Source organism: Epinephelus moara, chromosome 2, assembly GCF_006386435.1.
Source record: "Epinephelus moara isolate mb chromosome 2, YSFRI_EMoa_1.0, whole genome shotgun sequence".
Lineage (NCBI taxonomy): Eukaryota > Metazoa > Chordata > Actinopteri > Perciformes > Serranidae > Epinephelus > Epinephelus moara.
In genome coordinates this window covers 31,087,160-31,105,763 of record NC_065507.1, presented here as the reverse complement: position 1 = coordinate 31,105,763, position 18,604 = coordinate 31,087,160, and the positions used below count along the sequence as shown (strand labels likewise).

The window sequence follows — 18,604 nt, the reverse complement described above, 5'->3', positions numbered from 1 at the left end:
GTGGTACGAAACACACGGAAGGAAATTCTTAAAGATGTTACGTCACACTTTCGACAGAGCCCGGATAGCTCAGTCGGTAGAGCATCAGACTTTTAATCTGAGGGTCCAGGGTTCAAGTCCCTGTTCGGGCGGACGAACTTTTGAAACAATTGAGGGCGATGCGGGTGTAATGTGACTTGGTATAGCTCGTAGCTGGAACATCTTAGCACACACACATAGGCAAAGCTGATCGAGTAACAGGGAGCAATCAAGTGGGTAGAAAGCCTATCCGACACAAGTCCGTTCATATCCATAGAATGTGAAAAGTAGCATTGTGAGAAAATGCTGTACTCACTGTATCACAGTGCTGCCATAATGTAAAACTGGCAACATAAATAAATAAATAAATAAATAAAAATGCCGACTCGACATTCACTTTGACAAATTTCACAGTTTAAGCAACTTTCAAGAATCTGCTAATAGATTTCTATATCACACAGCAATGAGTGGAGACCACCAAAACACACGCAATGCATAGTAAACGGTCAGCAAAAATGTAAAGTCTAAGTGTTTGTAGTAAAGAGCTGAAACTCGGAAACACACTGGTATGGCCCTTTAATATTCAGCAGAATTCCCCTAACATCTTGTGCAGCATAAACTAAGTGCTTTATGGCCAAATGATTGCATAGCGGCTCCAAATGTGTAATGTTTGCCTCATTACCTCCTGTGTTTTGCTCTCTGGCAGTGCTCTGGTCCCATCAGCCAATAATCTTGCACAGGAGGAAAATAACGGCAATAATGAGGTAAATATTGGGCATGGTGCAACAGTTTGTCTACAGCTCCAGGATTATGCTGCACAAGCTGTTTGGGGAAATGTGATGGACTTTTTTTGCTTTTCTTGGAGCTGAAAAAGATCCATCCATTATCTATAACTGCTAAAGGGTCGCGAGGGGTTGCAGCCGATCCCAGCTGACATTGGGCGAGAGTCAGGCAGCTCGCCAGTCAATCTCAGGGTTGATACATAGAGAGAGACAGACAACTATTCATGGCAATTTAGAGCTGCCAGTTAACCTACCCTGCATATCACTGGATTGTAAAAGAAAGCCGAAGGACCTGGTAAAAACCAACGCTGAGATGAGGAGAGCATGCAAACTCCACCCAGAAAGTAAAGGCATGTTCTGTGTCTCACACCCATTGTATCTAAACTATAACACCACTTTTTAAATAACCAATAATCTTCTGTGAAATGCAATAAGACACTGTTTGTATACCTGGCTAGAGAACAATACTGTCTGGCTGTTTATTTCTGCTCTGCTCAGATCATAAGTGAGGACCTTTCACATGGCCAACCCTCTAATGATTCATTACTGCTTATTAAAGATGGAAACCAAAGTACCAAACTGTGCAAGTGTGTGTGTGTGTGTGTGTGTGTGTGTGTGTGTGTGTGTGTGTGTGTGTGTGTGTGTGTGAGAGAGAGAGAGAGAAAGAGAGAGAGCGCTTTTACCACAAATTTGAAAAATATTTAATTTGTGAGGTGATACCTGTGAGATTAAGATTGTGTTTCTCCAGTAACAGGCATTATCTCTGTGGCTGTTTGTGGTGCTGAGAGAGCATTAAAATGCAAAATCATAACATATGGTGTTTGTCAGACGCCGTGACACGTCTCTTCTAGTTTGTGCTGACAGATGACTGACATGAAGCAGCTGTGGGGCGATAAAAATTAAAACTGAATGACATTAAGAACCTCTAGTGTAAAGGTTTCTCAATCCTGGGGTTGAGGCCCCCATGTGAGCCTCCTTACATGCAGACTTATTGATATTTGTTTGATTTAAGCCATTTAGATATTATCACTTGTATATAATACATTCAGCAGTTCATTAATATTCTTGAAAGAGAATATAATAGTATGCATTATTCACAGGGCAGCTTGATAACACTCAAACTCCTGCAGCCATGGCAAGTTTGGGACCGGAAAAATTAGTCAGGGGCCAAAAAGGGCAGATAAACCCTGCAGGAATGACTTTCTGTCATGTAAAAATGTTTTCAGAGAAAGATGGCATAAAATCTGTCATTTCAAGTTTCAGTTTCATTTTTATGTTTGAGGTTATCTGTGAAATACACCTCTTCTAGCATAAAAAAAAGTCTTGATGTCTTGCCAATCTAATTTTTAAGAGAAGCTTAAATTATATTGAAAGCCATCAAATGGTCCTTCATGGGGATGGTTGGATATCCTCTGCATGAAAAGGTGCATACTTAAGTCCATCAGAGGCCCATTAAAAACCAGAGAACGTCATAATATTTAGTGGTTAAACATTTAAAAAGAAATATGTAGGATACTGTTCCAGTATACTGTTACAATGTCTCGTTGCCCAGCTGACACATTATAGTGTATAAGGCAAATTAAGACGGCAGTGTTAAATGTTCAAATGTATGCCCTGTGAGAAATTAGATAATGAAAACAGGAAATTAAAAAGAGTAAGAATTTATGTTCAGAGTTGAAATATTAAATCAGCTCATAGAGGAAACATTAAAGATGTAGCCTGGTTCCAAACCACTGGATCTTTAAATTGTTCAGCGAGTCAAATAGAACCATTGAATGAACTGAAACTAAATGGCACTTCAGTTTGATTATCAGGCTATTACAGATGGACATCACAGAAACAAAACTATAATCTGTTGTGCCGTGTCAGTGAAGCTGCTTTGTGGATGGTGAAGATCACTTTGTGGGACCATCCAATGTTTATCTAAACTTTAAGGTCCATTTGAGCATCACATATTAGAGTGTTTATCACCATCCTTAACCTGAGAGCATATGTTGATCCCCAGATAATTATCATGGATACTGTCACCTTGTCCCTCTTTTTCAGATCACTGTCTTCAGTGCTGTTTATCGGTTTATCCTTCACAGACTGTGGGGCTGCATCAGGCTGCCCTTTCTCCCCTTTTTTTTTTTTTTTTTTTTAGAGACAACGATTACAGTTTATTAATACAAATTTTGTGCTCACAAATGTAATGACATCGCGATGCTAGATGTTAGTGGGTGTTTAAAAGCACAGACAGGAAGTAGGAAAAGTGCTAACAATATGGTTATCAGTTTTCTAATAATGTTCTAGTTAAACAGCTTTAATCCCTCCTGCAATGCATCAAAGTCTGGACGTGTGTGTGGTTGGATATTAGACTACTCTTCAAGAAGGAAAGCCTCTGATTATTTGAGGGATGACGAGGTGAAATGTAATATGTACTGCCTCTCTAAAAGTTTAGACATAAGAATGTAAGAATAAGTATAAGGTGAACAAATCCTAAGTAAAGACAGGATCATTTCTGACAATGTGTACAAGAGTTACAACGTTCGCTGTGATAAAAAATTATATGCTGGTATGTACCACAATACCTAAAGTATTTTCTGTGTTTATGTGATGTTTTCGTCAGGCATACTATTCCAGTACTCAGAGGAGTCTGAGGTATTTTGATACATTTACCACAGGACTGTACCACGTGCAGAACATGTGCCAAATTACCGCAGAACCTGTGCTACATTCCTGTGGCAGATGTCTCAAAATACACAAAGTGCAGAAACACCAAAGCAAAATGTCACAAAATGTACCAGAAAGTTGCCTCAAAAACCTGGGGTACCAAATGGTATTTTACCACTGGAAATTTTTGACACATTGTGTTGGTCTCCACTTGTTCTGGAGTAAAAAGAAAATCTATTTCTTTAAATGCTTGAACTCCTTTCACCAGCTTGTTAACTTTGTTATTTAGTGTTGATCAGGTAGCGTGCAGTGGGTGTATCAGAGCTTGTTTGCAGAGTTAGTAGATAATTCTCTGTGAGTTTCTCATTATGAGCAATCTTTCCACCATTGCACATTTGATTCATTGTTATTCTGGAACACATTGTGGCTTTAAACTCTTCAATTACAAATACAAATTATGTTGCGGAGTGATCATCATCTGCAGTGCAACAAAGGCTAACTTACTCTGTGATGGGCTGTCTTACTTAAATAAGTAGATAGAATTTCTTAATTTCAATATCAGTCGGCTCCAAGTAACTTGACAATAACAGCAGTTTAAAGTTAGGTCTATAGTTACTGAGAATTAAAGGTTCAAGGCCTAATTCTTTAATAGGAGCTGAACTACTGTTTGCTTAGATAAACACTAGTGGCCGTAGAGCTGTTTATGACTGATAAAATGCTGGGATTAACTTTATCAAAGACCTCCTGGAAGAGCTCAGGTGGGACAACTTTTTGGGGACAGGTGATGTTCTTCATATGATAACACCTCTCTAAAAACATGACAGGGAAATAAGTTTAAAACGGCATTAAAACAGCAGCAGATTTGGAATCCATTGCTCACAAGCCTTTGGTGAAGGATAAAAGAATCAGCATGTTTCTCCTGGGAGGATTCTGTACGACAGAGGGCTGATAGCAGAGTTGATTACGCTGAACAGTACCTCAGTGTTTTGACAATTATTAGATAGGGGCACAGAGAATGCTGCTCTTGCATCTTCTCTGCATATATCTCACACTACAGTAGGTCTTCCATAGGGTCCAGAAATATTTGCACTCTGTTGTCTGCTATGTTCAGTCTCTATAGGGGTTTGTGTATCCTGAGTAAAGAAGAGGCTGTGAAGCTGGATTTTCTTTAACTTTAAATGGTGCAACAGAACTTCATTCAGGGACTCCATTCGGCACTGAATGGAAACTGTGCCATCGCTTCAAGCTTTGATGAGCTCACAGTGTTTTTTTCTTTTTGAGACTGTGCCCAGAGGTATGATTTCAGTTCTCTGAAAATTTCTGGAGCATTACTTTTGGTCTTTAGGAAGTATAATGTTGTTGTAGCCAGGTCTCACCCAGGCTTGGAAATAATGCTGCTGCCTGAGCTTGAACTTCAACTGAAGTAGCTTGAAAGGCGATGCCAACCTGCATCCTACAGGTTTTCATTGATGCGAGCTGCACACAGGGAAGACATCTGTGGGAGGATACCAAAGCTTTTTCACCCCCGCTTCTTTCCTCCCATCCCTCAGTGCCACTCTTACTAGGAAATAAGGAGGAGGGTGGAGGGCATTTGGGATTTGGATATTTACTGCTTCTCTATCATGAAAAATTGACATCTTTTATTGATGAAGTGGTCCAGACATATAGCCCATAGGCTTCTTTTATTACTGGTGTATGAGAGGGTAGATCAGGTTTGCTTTTCTTTTTTAGTCATTAGAAAACAGCTACCCAGACATTTAATTGTGTGCAACACGAGTCACAAAACTGGAGGGGAACACAGAAGTAATCTTCTGTCCTGTGTGCTTTTGCCTCCATTTTGAATTAATAGATAAACAATAATAGAATAGATATCAGTGAGGAGATATATTACTGCATGCAGATGACTCATAACTGTGTGCTACATCCTCAAATGTCTGCTAATTTTTCCGATCTTTGAATATGACATTTTACTTTTAAGGCTCTGCACACCCATGTTAAACCTACACAGATCACAGATCTGCATGAGCATGACTGACATCTCTCAGACTCTTTTGTAAGCTTTATTGTGCATGCTTGAGTGGAACAAACCTGTCTGTTTTCTACAGAAGATATTTTGACATTTTGCACTATGAAAAGCACAGGTGCAAATAATGAAAAATGAACAACGGCTGCATTCCATTTGGTTTCAGGGTCCTGGTACTGTGCATGCTGACTACCTGTCACAATAGCCCTTTCTACACAGAAATCTTGCTATGGAGCTAATAAAAAGTCCCTTCTTTAAGCCTCCTTTGCATTTTTGCACAGAGCCAAACAACAACGGCATGACTCTGCTCCAGTGTGTGATTATACACTCCATCGCAGCTTTGTGGAATCAAAAGAGACGTGACGGGCGTGACATGTGACACATCAGCGTCAGCCTCTCATGTGGTATAACATACATGTTAGCAGCGCTTTCTAAACAACAGCAATCAGTAACAATCATTTACCATCCCTATTATATGGCAGCTGATCTCATCCTCTGCTTGGAGAGGACGGTGCTCCTGGACTTCATTGTTTTCACATTTTGCAGACATTTATGCTTCTTTGAGTTAGCCGCTAATTGCTAACAGCTATTATTTAAATCTTCCATGGTGGGTCGCATGCACAGCACATTGTCAAAACACAACACCCATGCTGCCCATGATCCTGTCCCATATCCTGTCTATATAGACACTGTTTCAGTGCCGTTACTATCTCCCGTGGCAGATAAAAGGCGAGACCACTTTTTCCCCCCATTCCGTGATTGTAGCCTACATACAGAAAGGCGTAACAGTACCTGTGCCAGTTGCACTTGAACAGCAAAGACTACAGCCCACATCCTACTAGCAGGTATGTTCTGTGCCTATGTGAGAGGAAGTAACTCTCTGTACCAGCAGGCAGCAGTGGTCTGTATTTGACATTCAAAAAGGAAAACAAAAGACCAACAGGATGGAATCAAGACAGCAGTTAGCCAGTTAGCACATTAACAACACAACCTGATGTTGAAAGGATATTTACCGTGAGCTACCAAAGAAGAATACAAACAGTTACGAACCGTTTCTCCCAAAGAGCTCAATGGCTATAAAAACTATCTTACCTCGTATAATAAGTTTGTTTTGATCTCACACCCTCCTGACTTTAGTTGTTGTTTTGCTTTCCTTACTTCTGTGTCTCTTCTTGTGCACTGACTGATGGGCTCAGCAGTCTCCAATGTTGATACACAAGCTGAATCAGCCAAAAAAGCCCACAAGGGCCACCAGGGCCGACTAGTGCCAATGATGTGAGACACACCGTAAGAACTAGGGCGGGAGACGCTGACCGATGGCCCAACATTGACTGACATCTGATTGTCACCTTAGTGTCTCAGGGCCCTTACTGGGACAATTAAACAAAATTGATTCATCACCTATGCTTTTCCTGCTTTGACAAATCAAAATGACTGCCATTAGCCAGTTCTGGAGCCCAGTGTCCTCATGTCATTTCAAGCAGAGCTCCACCTTCTCTGAATCTAAACAGGGGTGCAGTCACCCAGAATTGAAAACACCTGTGTGCATGGCCTTTAAAAGGTAAACAGTGGCACTATTAATATTGAGGAGACTGACATTTTGTCTTATTAAAATACACCCTCCCAGTATGGGGATTACCTTTCCTGAGTTCAAACAAACTGCTAATTTAGAAACCCTGCTAACTGCAGCCGCTCTGTATCCCTATAGGTGAACCAGTGAACCCTGAGCTGTAATCCGTATATCCCTCTCTGTGAGCTCTGAGTAACAGCCTCTGATCCTCTGTGCTGATGCAGTTTGTCTGGTTTATGTTATCATGAATTCCCTTTATTTCCCTGACCATATAAACATGATAATTGACATATACCGCTAATTGGCAGTTCCTTTAAGTACAGTGGGGACTTGTAGAGCTCAGTAGGAAACAAAGAACAGAATGTGTGGGTGGAGTTTTATTTTAAATCAATACGATTGAGTGACTTCAAAGATTTTGGCCTAAACCACCCCACTGTCTGGACACATGATTGTTTGCATTCTAGTTAATGTGAAACACCTGTGTAACTGTCTTTGTGCTGCAGATACTTTAGTACACATAGTTCTTTATAGGTATTTACTCCACTGAGGGTAAATTCACTTTACATAACAACATAACTGCTGCTGAGGGGTGACGAGGGTGACAGACTACATTTTTGGTATGTGATTGCAGTCACATCTCACTATCTTGCTATCCTGCAGCACTATCAATTATGCAATATCTTTATGGAGATTGGTGTTATAGTAGCACAAAACCTTTTTTAAGCAGAGTTGCTCTTAAGGGCAGTAATTATCTCGCTGGGGTACTGTGGGGGAAAGAAATTAATTAGAAAGAATTAATTGATGTGAAAGTATCTAACTGGCTGCCAAGGTTGAACTCTCTAAAGGTGATTCAGTGCGTTCTGGCTTAAATAATTCCTGCTCCAACTATATTTAAAAAGACGCTGCACAATTTAGGTGTTATCAGCTGACGCCATACGACGGTGTTGCCTGTAACTTCAGCGGCATTCACTTAGTGGTATGATTGTCTTTGCTGATTTCTCCTTAAGTTTTCTTCCTCTTGTGGCTTTTTCTTTCAAGGTTAAAGAAAATTAATTAGGAAGTAAAAAAAAAAAAAAGATGATTTTTATGTTGGGTACTTTTTGGATCCAGCTTCTAATTTGCTAACCTGTGTGACATAGCCTGATTGTAGCTGATCCTACTGGTCTATCAAAATCATACATTTTATGGCCATGAATCAAAAAAAGGTAATTTTGAGAAGCCTATTTTGTGTTTTTGACTATGGAGTTCAAGTTTTGCCCAATTTGCATTTGTTTCTCAACCAAGATGTATCATTTTTGTGTCAAATGCTCAAAGCCTTTGGCTTTGAAGAGCCTGTTTATACCTAGTATTAACCCTGCAATCCATTGCAAGTTGGAAGTTGATAAGTCAGAGTGGGTATTTGCGACATCCAATCTGTGTGCGTCCCAGCTTCTGCTTAGGAAACCATGGACACCCTCCACAAACTTATGTTTGTATGTCAGTTCTCTGAGCTTCAGAGGCATGTTCAGAGGACTTACATCAATTACCAAAGTGTCATTAGCCAAGAGAAATGACAAAAAAAAAAAGATAAACCGTCTTGCTCATCTTTGCTCATTACGTACAACAGCTCAAAATTGTATAAATGGGTGCTGAACAAAATAATCTGAATAACAGCCAATAGCTTGAAGATGTAGAACATATTTGCATTGTTTTTTGCTGCTACAGCACGTTTCACTACATAAACACTACATAAAACACTACACAAAGTAAAAATTGAAGAAAAAGTCATTCTGCTCAGTTCACTGTGTGTTCAGACATGTTGCTGTGAAAGGTTTGTCTGGGCTTGGTGGATCGTGCAGTTTCCGACTCTAAATTCTAACTTGAATGACCATTGCATTGCACTTTTAAGTGTCTGAGGTCGTTTTTCCCGATTCCAAGTACAATATATTGCAGGGTTAACACTTCGCCCACTTCATCATAAAATGGTCAACTTATAGAGCATTAGTGCTCTGTCACCAAAAAGTGCCACCAAGTCCTGTGTTGATGACAATCTGTGTGATCCAATACGGATACTACTATACTATATAGTATACCAGAAAAGATTTAGTATGTCCCAATACATAGAATGTTAAATGCAGTACGCCAAAAATATCTGGATGTTCTTCTACATCAGCTCTGATTTTGCAGTATGCAAGCCAGCATGCCCTTCTGGCTATTCTGACCCATAATCCTCTGCACAGTCGACAATATGTCACATTGACTGAGCCGCAAACAGATGACAGCTTGACAGGTCATTGACAGCTCATTGACAGCTGTCAGAAATCGCAAAGACGGTTGACAGCTCATTCAAGTAAGTGATGACCAGTCGAATAGTAATAATAGTATTATCGATTGTTTAAGTGAACAAAATAATCATAAATATCACAATCAACAATAGGAAATAACTATTAAAACAACGACAGAGAACTGCAGATGTAATTTCACTGTTGCAGATATAATATGTTAGAATCTACAATCCATGCAGTTATAACTTTAAAGTTAATATACATACATTACAAAGTAGAGCTTTGCAGAGCTCAGCAGAGCTCTCCAGAGTAACAGCAGAGCTCTCCGGGTTGATTTCCGTCTCTGGTGAACTCAGTTAGTTGTGTTTGTTTTATCTCCAAGGTCCAAGGTGGATATATAAGTGAGAGGGTCAAAGGTCAGAGAAAGTAGTGTGTCGCGACTGTGTGCATACTGCATGCTACAGTACGTATTTTTAAGGGCAGCTGCAGTGCCTACTAAAGGTAAAAAGAAAAAGTATGTGTCTCAGAACGCACCCATAGTCCTTGTCGGGGACCCATCAGGAAACATTAGCTTTTACACTACAAATGATGTATGGTCAAATGCATCACAGACCACCTTGGCCAGTGGTTAAAGCGATCGCATCAATCTTAGTGATTGTTTACACTTGAATTTAGCTCTGTCCACTTGTGATTGGATCACCCAAGACACATGTATAAACAAGGTCAAAAAGATGCTCTTAAAGGGCCAGTTCTCCCAAATGAACAGGCAGATAGCTTTGGTTTTATTTGTAATGTGTTTGACATATTGGTCAGAGATTTCTGCTTTTACCCCTATACAGTAGTGGGAAGTATAAATCAGTGTGTGGTCCTCAAAGTATTAAAATGTGCTTACAGCGAACAGCACTTTTGGTCATCTTAAATTCACATCAGTTACAGTAGTTGTAATATCCTCCCTTTTACTCGGCAGCTGATGAGAGCAGCTGTACTTCCCCGCTTACCACACATTTTGCATGTTTTAAGACAATTGGCCGCCTACGAGTAACAAGCCCTGAGATTGCATCGTACACCCTGTCAGTCTGAGGTACGGGTACTGATATAAAGGAGGGAACGCTCTAACTTGACCCCAATGTGTCAGCCTCTGCTGATGAGGCATCTGGTTGACACTCTGTAACAATCGTTGGTGATATCAGTCAGCACGGCAGATCAGAGAGAGAGCAGAATGCAGAGGAGCCATGCTAACATATTAAACAGAGCAAGTACTGAGAGTGAGATTTCTCAAGTGAGGATGGAGAGGAGCGGGTGGGCGTCAGGGTGGGGTGGCGGGTGGAGGGTGGGGGTGTTGCAATCATCTGGGGGATGCCGAGCATTGTGAGAAAATGGGCATGCTAATGAGGGCCAAATACTTGGAGAACAGCTGCATTGTAAATGAGCTGACTTTGTACACTTGAGCTTGGTTGAATCCCTGAAGTGTTGTTTGTTAATCAAAGGAGTAAAAACGGAGAGGAACAAATGACTAAAAATAGTAGCTGAAAAGCTGGGTGCAGCTCACGCCTCCGATGGCACACATACAGCTGTGGTAATTGCTGGGAAAAGGTTACCATTGTTGTTATTCACACTGTGAAGGCAGGTTGAGGAACTATGAGACACCCCTTGACATTAAGCTGATGAATGCACGGCTACTTTGCGTCTCAGGGTATGATTGCATCTCAGGCTTTGTCTGGAAGACTTGGACACTTTGAAGTTGAGTAACCTGATCAAGAGGCAAATAATCTGACTTAACTAGAGGTCATGGGATTTACCTCATCAATAATAGGGAAAAGTTACATTCACAGCACTGCTCATCCTTATCCTTTTTATCGATTGTAGGGGGAAAGGACTCCCACATGTAGTGAACACTACCAAGATTAAGAGGTCATGGGAAAAGCTTTTTAGGAATGTGAAAGGAAGCCTGTTCAGGTTACCTCGGGCATATTCTTCGACTGAAATAACACTTTAAATCCAGAATTTCAATAAACATTTATTTACAAAAAGAAAATAATGACAAAGAATACTTTGAAGAGTGAATACAAAACATGTGCTAATATGATAAAATACATTATCATACACAACGTATATTTTATGAATGTGTTAAATAAACTATGCTTACATTTTTTGGGGGGGGATCTGAAAAGGCTGAGTTGAGGAAGCAGGCAGCCAGTGTTGGATTGCTTTATAGGGATTATTGCATTTCAGTTTGTGTTTAAGGCAAGGATGAGGCATGAAGAGGAGACAGAAACACTTCACGTAACAATGAAGCAATATTACTTTTCTCTTCATCACAGGGCACACTATCACATAAACATCAATGACTGAAGAGGAGGAAGACAAAAAAACAGAGAATACTCTTTTCATTAAAGAAATGTAACAATTTTACAAACAGGATTGGTCCGTACATTTTTCATTTAAGAACAGCTTGTAAGAGAAGAACCAGTTTTCAAAGCCATGTATGTGTGTGTTGCATTATGAAACGGTCCCTGCAGTTGTCAGATGAGTTGTGTCCCATGATTTCCAGAGCACCACAACGACTTGTTGTCTTTGGTGCCTGATGTGCTGTACCGGCGTGAGTCCACAGAGTCAGAGTCCTCTTCCTTATCGTCGTACCGCCTGAGGTCTCTGCCTGTCCCCCGTCTCTCTGATGCTCCCTTCAGTACGGGTACTGCTTCTGCTTCTTCCCCGCAAAACAAGACAGCCAGGTGCACAGCAGCATGGCGGCAGCTGCCCCTGCCCCTGTGCAGTAATACGCCCAGCCGATCTGGCAAGAACCTGCAAAGGAGAACAGAGGATTCAGGATGGTATCTTTTCACCCTTTATTTTATCTGTCTGTTTGTCAGTTGGCAGGATATCTCCAAAAACCCATGAACGGATTTCAGTCAAATTTGGAGAGATAAGCCTTTGGCCAGGGAACAAGTGATTCGATATTGGTTTAACCAGAATGTATGAGCGTTAGAAAAGACCTGCACTCTGTTTACTCTGCATTTACAGAGCCTTTAAGGAATGCTGCTCATTAATGTCACATTACTTCTAAAATAAAGGAAGGAAACTTCTGTACAAGAGCTCAAGTTTGTTTACTGCATAAAGATAAATAAACTGCAGGAGGATTAAAAACTGTCTCTATTCTAGTCATGCACTGCAACGTTAATAATTAAGGGATTAGAGACATTTTAGTTTTAACAGAGCTTTTACTCGACATTCTTCTTGCGGTTTCTGATATAGTGGGTCTGGGCAATTAATCAAATTTTATTTTGAATTATGATTTTGGCTTCCAATGATAATGAACACATTATAATGGAGATACGATTATTGTGCCGCATTCTGTTTAGCAATGAAGCTCTCTTTTGTAATGCTCTCATTTTGTTATAAATGCAGCACACGCCTTTCCTGTACAGTGGTGCACTCAGTGTTGCCAACTTGGTGATTCTCTCGCTAGATTTAGTGACTTTACAAACCCTCTTAGTAACGAAAATCCACTATTAAAAAGACAACTTTCTTTAAGTACAGTAAATGCATGATGTTTTCAAAGTCAATGAGTAATTGCGTTAAATAATCGTGATCTCATTACTGACCACAGTTATAACAATTCCGATTTATGCCATAAGTAAGCAGCCCTACAATACAGATTATATATTATGTTATAATAACTATGTTTTATTGCTTGTCATTTCTATATCTCTACCTTTATTGTCCTATGTACCCATAGAGCCCATCAGAAAGACTGAACAACTCTTATTGGATAATGAGCAGTCGCCGTAAGAAAGTTCTTAGTTGATTCCAAGATTTTAGCTGTACATTGCAGTATTAAAGAATACATTTAATTTGGAAACTTGAGTGCTAGCTGTAACAGTATGTTAACTATTTAGTTTTCATCAAGGTTTGTATCTTCTTATTGTATGTGTGCTGCGTAAAATGAACAAGAATGGAGTCAGGATTATGAAGGCCACAGCCTACTGCTAACACACCTTTTTTGTCAGTGGCAGAAATTTAGAATATCTAATGTATTTTCTGTATGTTGTACCCAAAGAATACTACACAATACCCCTATTCTTGCCTTAGATCCGACATTGACGTGTTAATGTTAGGAGCAGAAAGTGCTGTGAACTGCTTAACATTTTTGTTGAAGCCACAACATTTCCCTTCCTCTTGTGAAAAAGAGTTAGCATTGTTGAAACAGATGCACCGAACATAGTTTAACTTCATTTGCAAACAGACAGTGTGGTATGTGCCAAATGCACTCTCACAACACAGACTTTTGGAGAAGCACACCAGTGGCAAGAAATGCTGAAACCGAGCCAAAAGCCAAAAGCAAGCACAAATTAAAACATAAAGGGCCTCCTTAAGATGCATCTTCTATAATCCTCAAAGGAAATTATGTGCATTATTAAACACGGGTATGACCTAAATCTGATTCTAAATTTGGAAAATGTTGTGATGACCATCAAGACTCCTCATTATAAACATCAAATTTTGGGAGAATGTCTGATTTAATCTAGTTATCTAATTACCAGCCGGGTGGGAGGCGGAGGAGGCGTCTCATTAACAAATCATACCAGCCGTCTTCTCACTGTGGCAACCTCATTCAACAGCTAACACTGAAAATACTTATTTCTTCCAGTCTCATTTTATGATGCATATTTCTCTCCGTCACACTAAATGAAAATTAGCTTCCCCTCTTTTCAAATGTAGCTGTACTTTATCTATTAACATGATGTGGGAAAATTCCATTTGAAAAAAGATGTCAGCTCAAAGCAGTGATTTTTCATATATTCATTCTGCGGACATAAGTATGAGTATTTTAATTTTTCATATTGAACATACGTGCTATTAATGTGTCCTGCAGCAACTTTCGTAGTTATATTTGAAATACTTAAGTCCTGACTGCTCTCTTTGAGACTAATGAATGAGTGTGCGAAGCTGAGATTCACAGTCCTCATTGTGACATCACTTGTGTGACACCCACTGTACTCATGGGAGAACATCACAGTCTTGTCTGACTCTAACAAGAATGAGGTGAAACTGAAATAACTATGGTGCAGTCGTCTTCAACTGAATGGCACACTGAGGCAAACACACTTGTTAACAATAATTTATATGTACTAAGAATCTGTTCTTTCAAAGAAGAAAACACAACATTAAAACTTGATATTTTACTTCTGATGACTTGGTCTGAAATGACAGTAATTAAGATGATGTGTTTAGGAATTTAGATCAGCCAGAATTATATCTTTCTAAATTATATGGATCCGGTTCACAATTAAATGCTTATAGAATAGTCACATCTATCTGCTGACATAGCGGCAGCTGTGATCTGTATGAATCCACAATTCACACGACTGAAAATGCACTAAAACACAGTGTTGGCTGGATTTTGATAGTTTTGGGCTTTTTGTCCTTTAATGCTGATAGATTTCCAAAGTTCTTACCACAGATGGCTTATAAACATTAATTAACTGGTTTTTCTTACTCTTCCATCTGTCCGGAGACATATCTCAACAACTACTGACCAGATTGTCATGCAATGTAATTCTGTTATTCGTGACACGATCAGGTCAAAACCTGCCCTTGAGTATCATTGATTGGTGGATTGGATTTCAGACCCTACAAGGGACTCTTGTGGGATTTAAAGGAATACCCTACCCCCTAAATGACCATTTACATATCAATTACTCACCCTGTGTTGTGTTGAATTTGTGAGGAAAACTTTATTTTTCTTGCATGCCCCCACAGTGAACGAAGAATCAGAAAAACAGAGAAAATTCATGATGAATTGAAGTCACTGGGGGCCGCGTACAACAACAGCAAAACAATACAAAAAACATTTGTTTGCAAACTCTTACATTACTCATGCCGTATACTCCAAATCTCATTTATCCACTCGTATGCTCAACCCTTTGGGATGGGGAACTGTGAACCGAAAGTGAAACTTGCTCTCTTCAGAGCCAGACTCCATTGACAGAAACAGTCATTTTTACTCTCTGAACACGTGAGCTGCTGGTCTACCACTGCCCCGTTTTGTTAGTTAGTTATTGTTATTGTGTGACTTTAGTGTTTTAAAGAGTTAGTTCAGATTCACCAAAGTCACACAATAACACAACCATACTCTCTGATCGAAGTAGAGGTGGGCCAGCAGCTCCTGTATACAGCACGGTAAAATTACTGTTTTTTTTCAGTGGAGTCTGGCTTTGAAGAGAGCATCGATAAGTTTCACTTTCAGTTCAGTTTCCTGTCAGAAAAGGCTGTCTGTACTGAGCATACCACTGGATAAACAAGACTTGGATTGTACTGCATGAGTTGTGTGAAAGTTTGTTAACGGATGTTTTGATATAGTTTTGCCGATGTAAAATGCAGTCACCTATGACTTCAATTCATTAAATTGTAGAGGCATGCGAGAAAAACAGTTTTCTTCATCAATTCAATGTAACACGAAGTGAGGAACTGAAAAACAAGTGGTCATTTGGGAGGTGAGGTATTCCTTTTAATGACTGTTTTGTACTTTTTGTTTTGCCTTGCCTTTTTGCTCAGCAGTCAATAGACATTATACTAATCTGATTCAATGAACACATCCAAGCTCTGCCTATCTTAATGTTTAAGGAGAAGGCAGAAAAAAATAACTTCTTTTCAAAAAAGTGGCAGAAACTCTAGCATGGTGGACATTGATGTAAATTGAAAGAGAGAGCAAATCTAAATGTACCTGATTACATAAGGTATGGGCTCAACAGCTTTATCAAAAATGTACCTTTGACATTTAATTAAAATTTTACAATTACACCAAATGAATTTCTCCATGTACATTAAGTAGAAGATCAAACGCTATTTGATTAGCATCAAATAAAAGCGCAGCTGCAGTATGAATAGCCCCTCCACCTGCCTAGTCTCTGATACAGAAGCATATTATTGTCTATGAGATAGTCCTGTGAATGCCAGCTGAATACAGAGCACAAATCGGGGCCCCTGCTTATTCTGAGCACATATTTATAGCTATAAAACACTCCAGAAATCGACAGCAGCTGGAGGTAGTGTTTACTTTTTATCATACATTTTAAATACCAAGGGATCGTGTCTATTCAGTATATGACAGAGACCAGAGAGCTGTGTCTGCTTGGTTTCTAAAAAAGGCAGAATGTCAACGGCCAGATATAAAAGTCTGCTCTCTGCTTCAAACTTTTTCATAGATTTATCTGTTCTGGGACCAGAACATTCAGCAAATACAAGACAAATTTACACAGTCATGGTTGAAGCACCAGTGTGTAATTTAGGCGCTGTGTGTATGGCTGTTGATGCGTGCGCATGTCCGATCTGCCTGGTAGACATCTCACCTAGTTGAAACTGGTCTGAGCTGTTGTTGCAGGTCTGTTGTACTTCCTCGCTGTCCCATCCCAATGGATAGAGTGCACAGCCAGATCCTATGAGCAGACCTGAGAACAAGGTAAAGAGAGGCTGTCAGTGATGAAGGAATCACAGGAGCTTGACTGATCACTGGGGGTTCAAAAAACATCACAAAACATGACTGGAGGCTGACAAGACGACGTTTGTGAGGTGAAAAAAGCTGTAGCAAGGACAAACTCTCACCATCAAGGTGTTCACTCAGCTCCTTAAGGAAGGCCTGTGTTGTATTTGTGAGACCTTGCCTCTGTAGGTTTTCATAATTTAAGAATCTTTTCATCAATGAGGAAGAAAATGCAAAGCAGTGTGTTGTATTTTTCCCTTTGCTGCATCCAAATATCCAGCAGGGTGAAGTGAATTAAAACTCGGGTTTTGTGTGGGTTCTCTCTCATTCTTTGGTTTATGTTGAGTGATCCGAAATACAATGATTACGTTTACATGCACATATTATTATTATTCCAAATATGACAGTATTCTGAATTTAGTGTAGCTCTTGAAAACAGCATATGCCATTTGGATTTTCTGAATTAGGCATATGGGATATGCCAGCATTATTTGGGTTTCAGGAGCATTCTTTGGACATATACAGCGCATTTGAAATATGTGTCCGCAGTTTGTGACACACGGACTCTTGCTCATTTACGGTCAACTCTGTGCGTTGTACACAAACCAAGAGAGGTAGAGATGCATGCCCAAAAGAAAAGCCAACATTTCTGGTCAGAGGGAGAAACACGCCTTCTTTTAAACATTATGAAAGACTTGTATATCAACCGCTTTTTGGATATGCAAAAATATCGCAACGCTGATCTTTTCTAGAAGGTGGTTAAAGGAATGAAAGAGGGAGGTTGTGTTCCTACAACCATACAAGTCCATCACCGGTGGGAAAACTTTGAAAAAATGCTATCATGATGCAAATAAGCAAAATGGCACAAGCAGCTCCAGCTGTTTCACTTTTCCATATTTGACATGATAAAAAAACCTGTTAAGACGCATTAATTTAAGTATGCACGACTGCATGTAAACTGGAATATTAGTGGAATAATTATTTCCATGAGCCGTGTAACAGCCTAGAGGGAATATGTTCTCATAATAAAGGCAAAAAACAGAATATTTTGTGCATGTAAACAGTCCATGAGGTGCTGCTCCCCAACAGAGTGATACGTGTGTGACCTCACCTCTATGTTGTTTTTTTTCACCTTATCAACCATTTCCAGCAGATACTGATGGGGCTTCAGCTCTGACCTGTTCCAACAGTTTTACCCAACAAGCCTCAAATCCTTTTGTAAAATGACACGGATTGTGATTTTAACACTTCATCACGTTTTTACAGCAACAAAACAAAGCACCCCTCTGCCAGCAGCTCATAAAACGGCTGCAAATGAACAACGAACGTATGCAAATAGCTTGGCAATTTCTCACAGAGGCAACAGCGAAAAAACAAGGCATTTTTCGGTACGCAATAATTACTGTAAAACTCTGGAAGACCCTTGAGGGACTGCTTTATGTCAGTGATTAAAGAGACTTATGACTGCGCTTAAAGCTGCACACAGAGACAAGAGTAAAATCTAGTCAAGGCCATTTACATTAAGGATTAATATCCTCAATATTAGCCTACAGCCAGGTCTTGACAAGTTATTCCCTGGGTGCCAAGGCCTGTCTCTTGAAATTACCCTGTAGGTGGCTCTGCCATCACATTAGCTTAATCCCCTCCGATGTGTCTACCCTGCTATCAGTTTTGGGATGTGAGGATGGCAGCAGAGGAAAAGAAGGCAAGAAAGCTCTGCCTTCCAACCTCATTACCCCTGCCATCCAGGACTGCCTTATTACATCTAGGCCCAGATAACAAGCAGGAATTAATCCACATGCTAATGCAGATGGG

General features: G+C 39.9%; 1 protein-coding gene and 1 non-coding gene across 2 annotated transcripts in view; one reads left to right on the top strand and one right to left on the bottom strand.

The window, feature by feature from the left end:
- Nucleotides 1–58: 58 nt before the first annotated feature.
- trnak-uuu (transfer RNA lysine (anticodon UUU)) lies at nt 59–131 on the top strand. Its single transcript has one exon. It is a non-coding gene; the product is annotated as a tRNA-Lys (tRNA).
- Nucleotides 132–11,306: 11,175 nt separating this feature from the next.
- Nucleotides 11,307–18,604, bottom strand: part of LOC126408461 (LHFPL tetraspan subfamily member 6 protein) — a 48,486-nt gene continuing 41,188 nt past the window's right edge. The window contains exons 3-4 of the mRNA XM_050074020.1: nt 16,659–16,757; nt 11,307–12,111 (exon numbers count right to left, since the gene is read on the bottom strand). Of these exons, the coding sequence (XP_049929977.1) occupies nt 11,993–12,111; nt 16,659–16,757 (218 nt within the window). The 3' untranslated portion in view covers nt 11,307–11,992. The remainder of the gene's footprint in view (nt 12,112–16,658; nt 16,758–18,604) is intronic.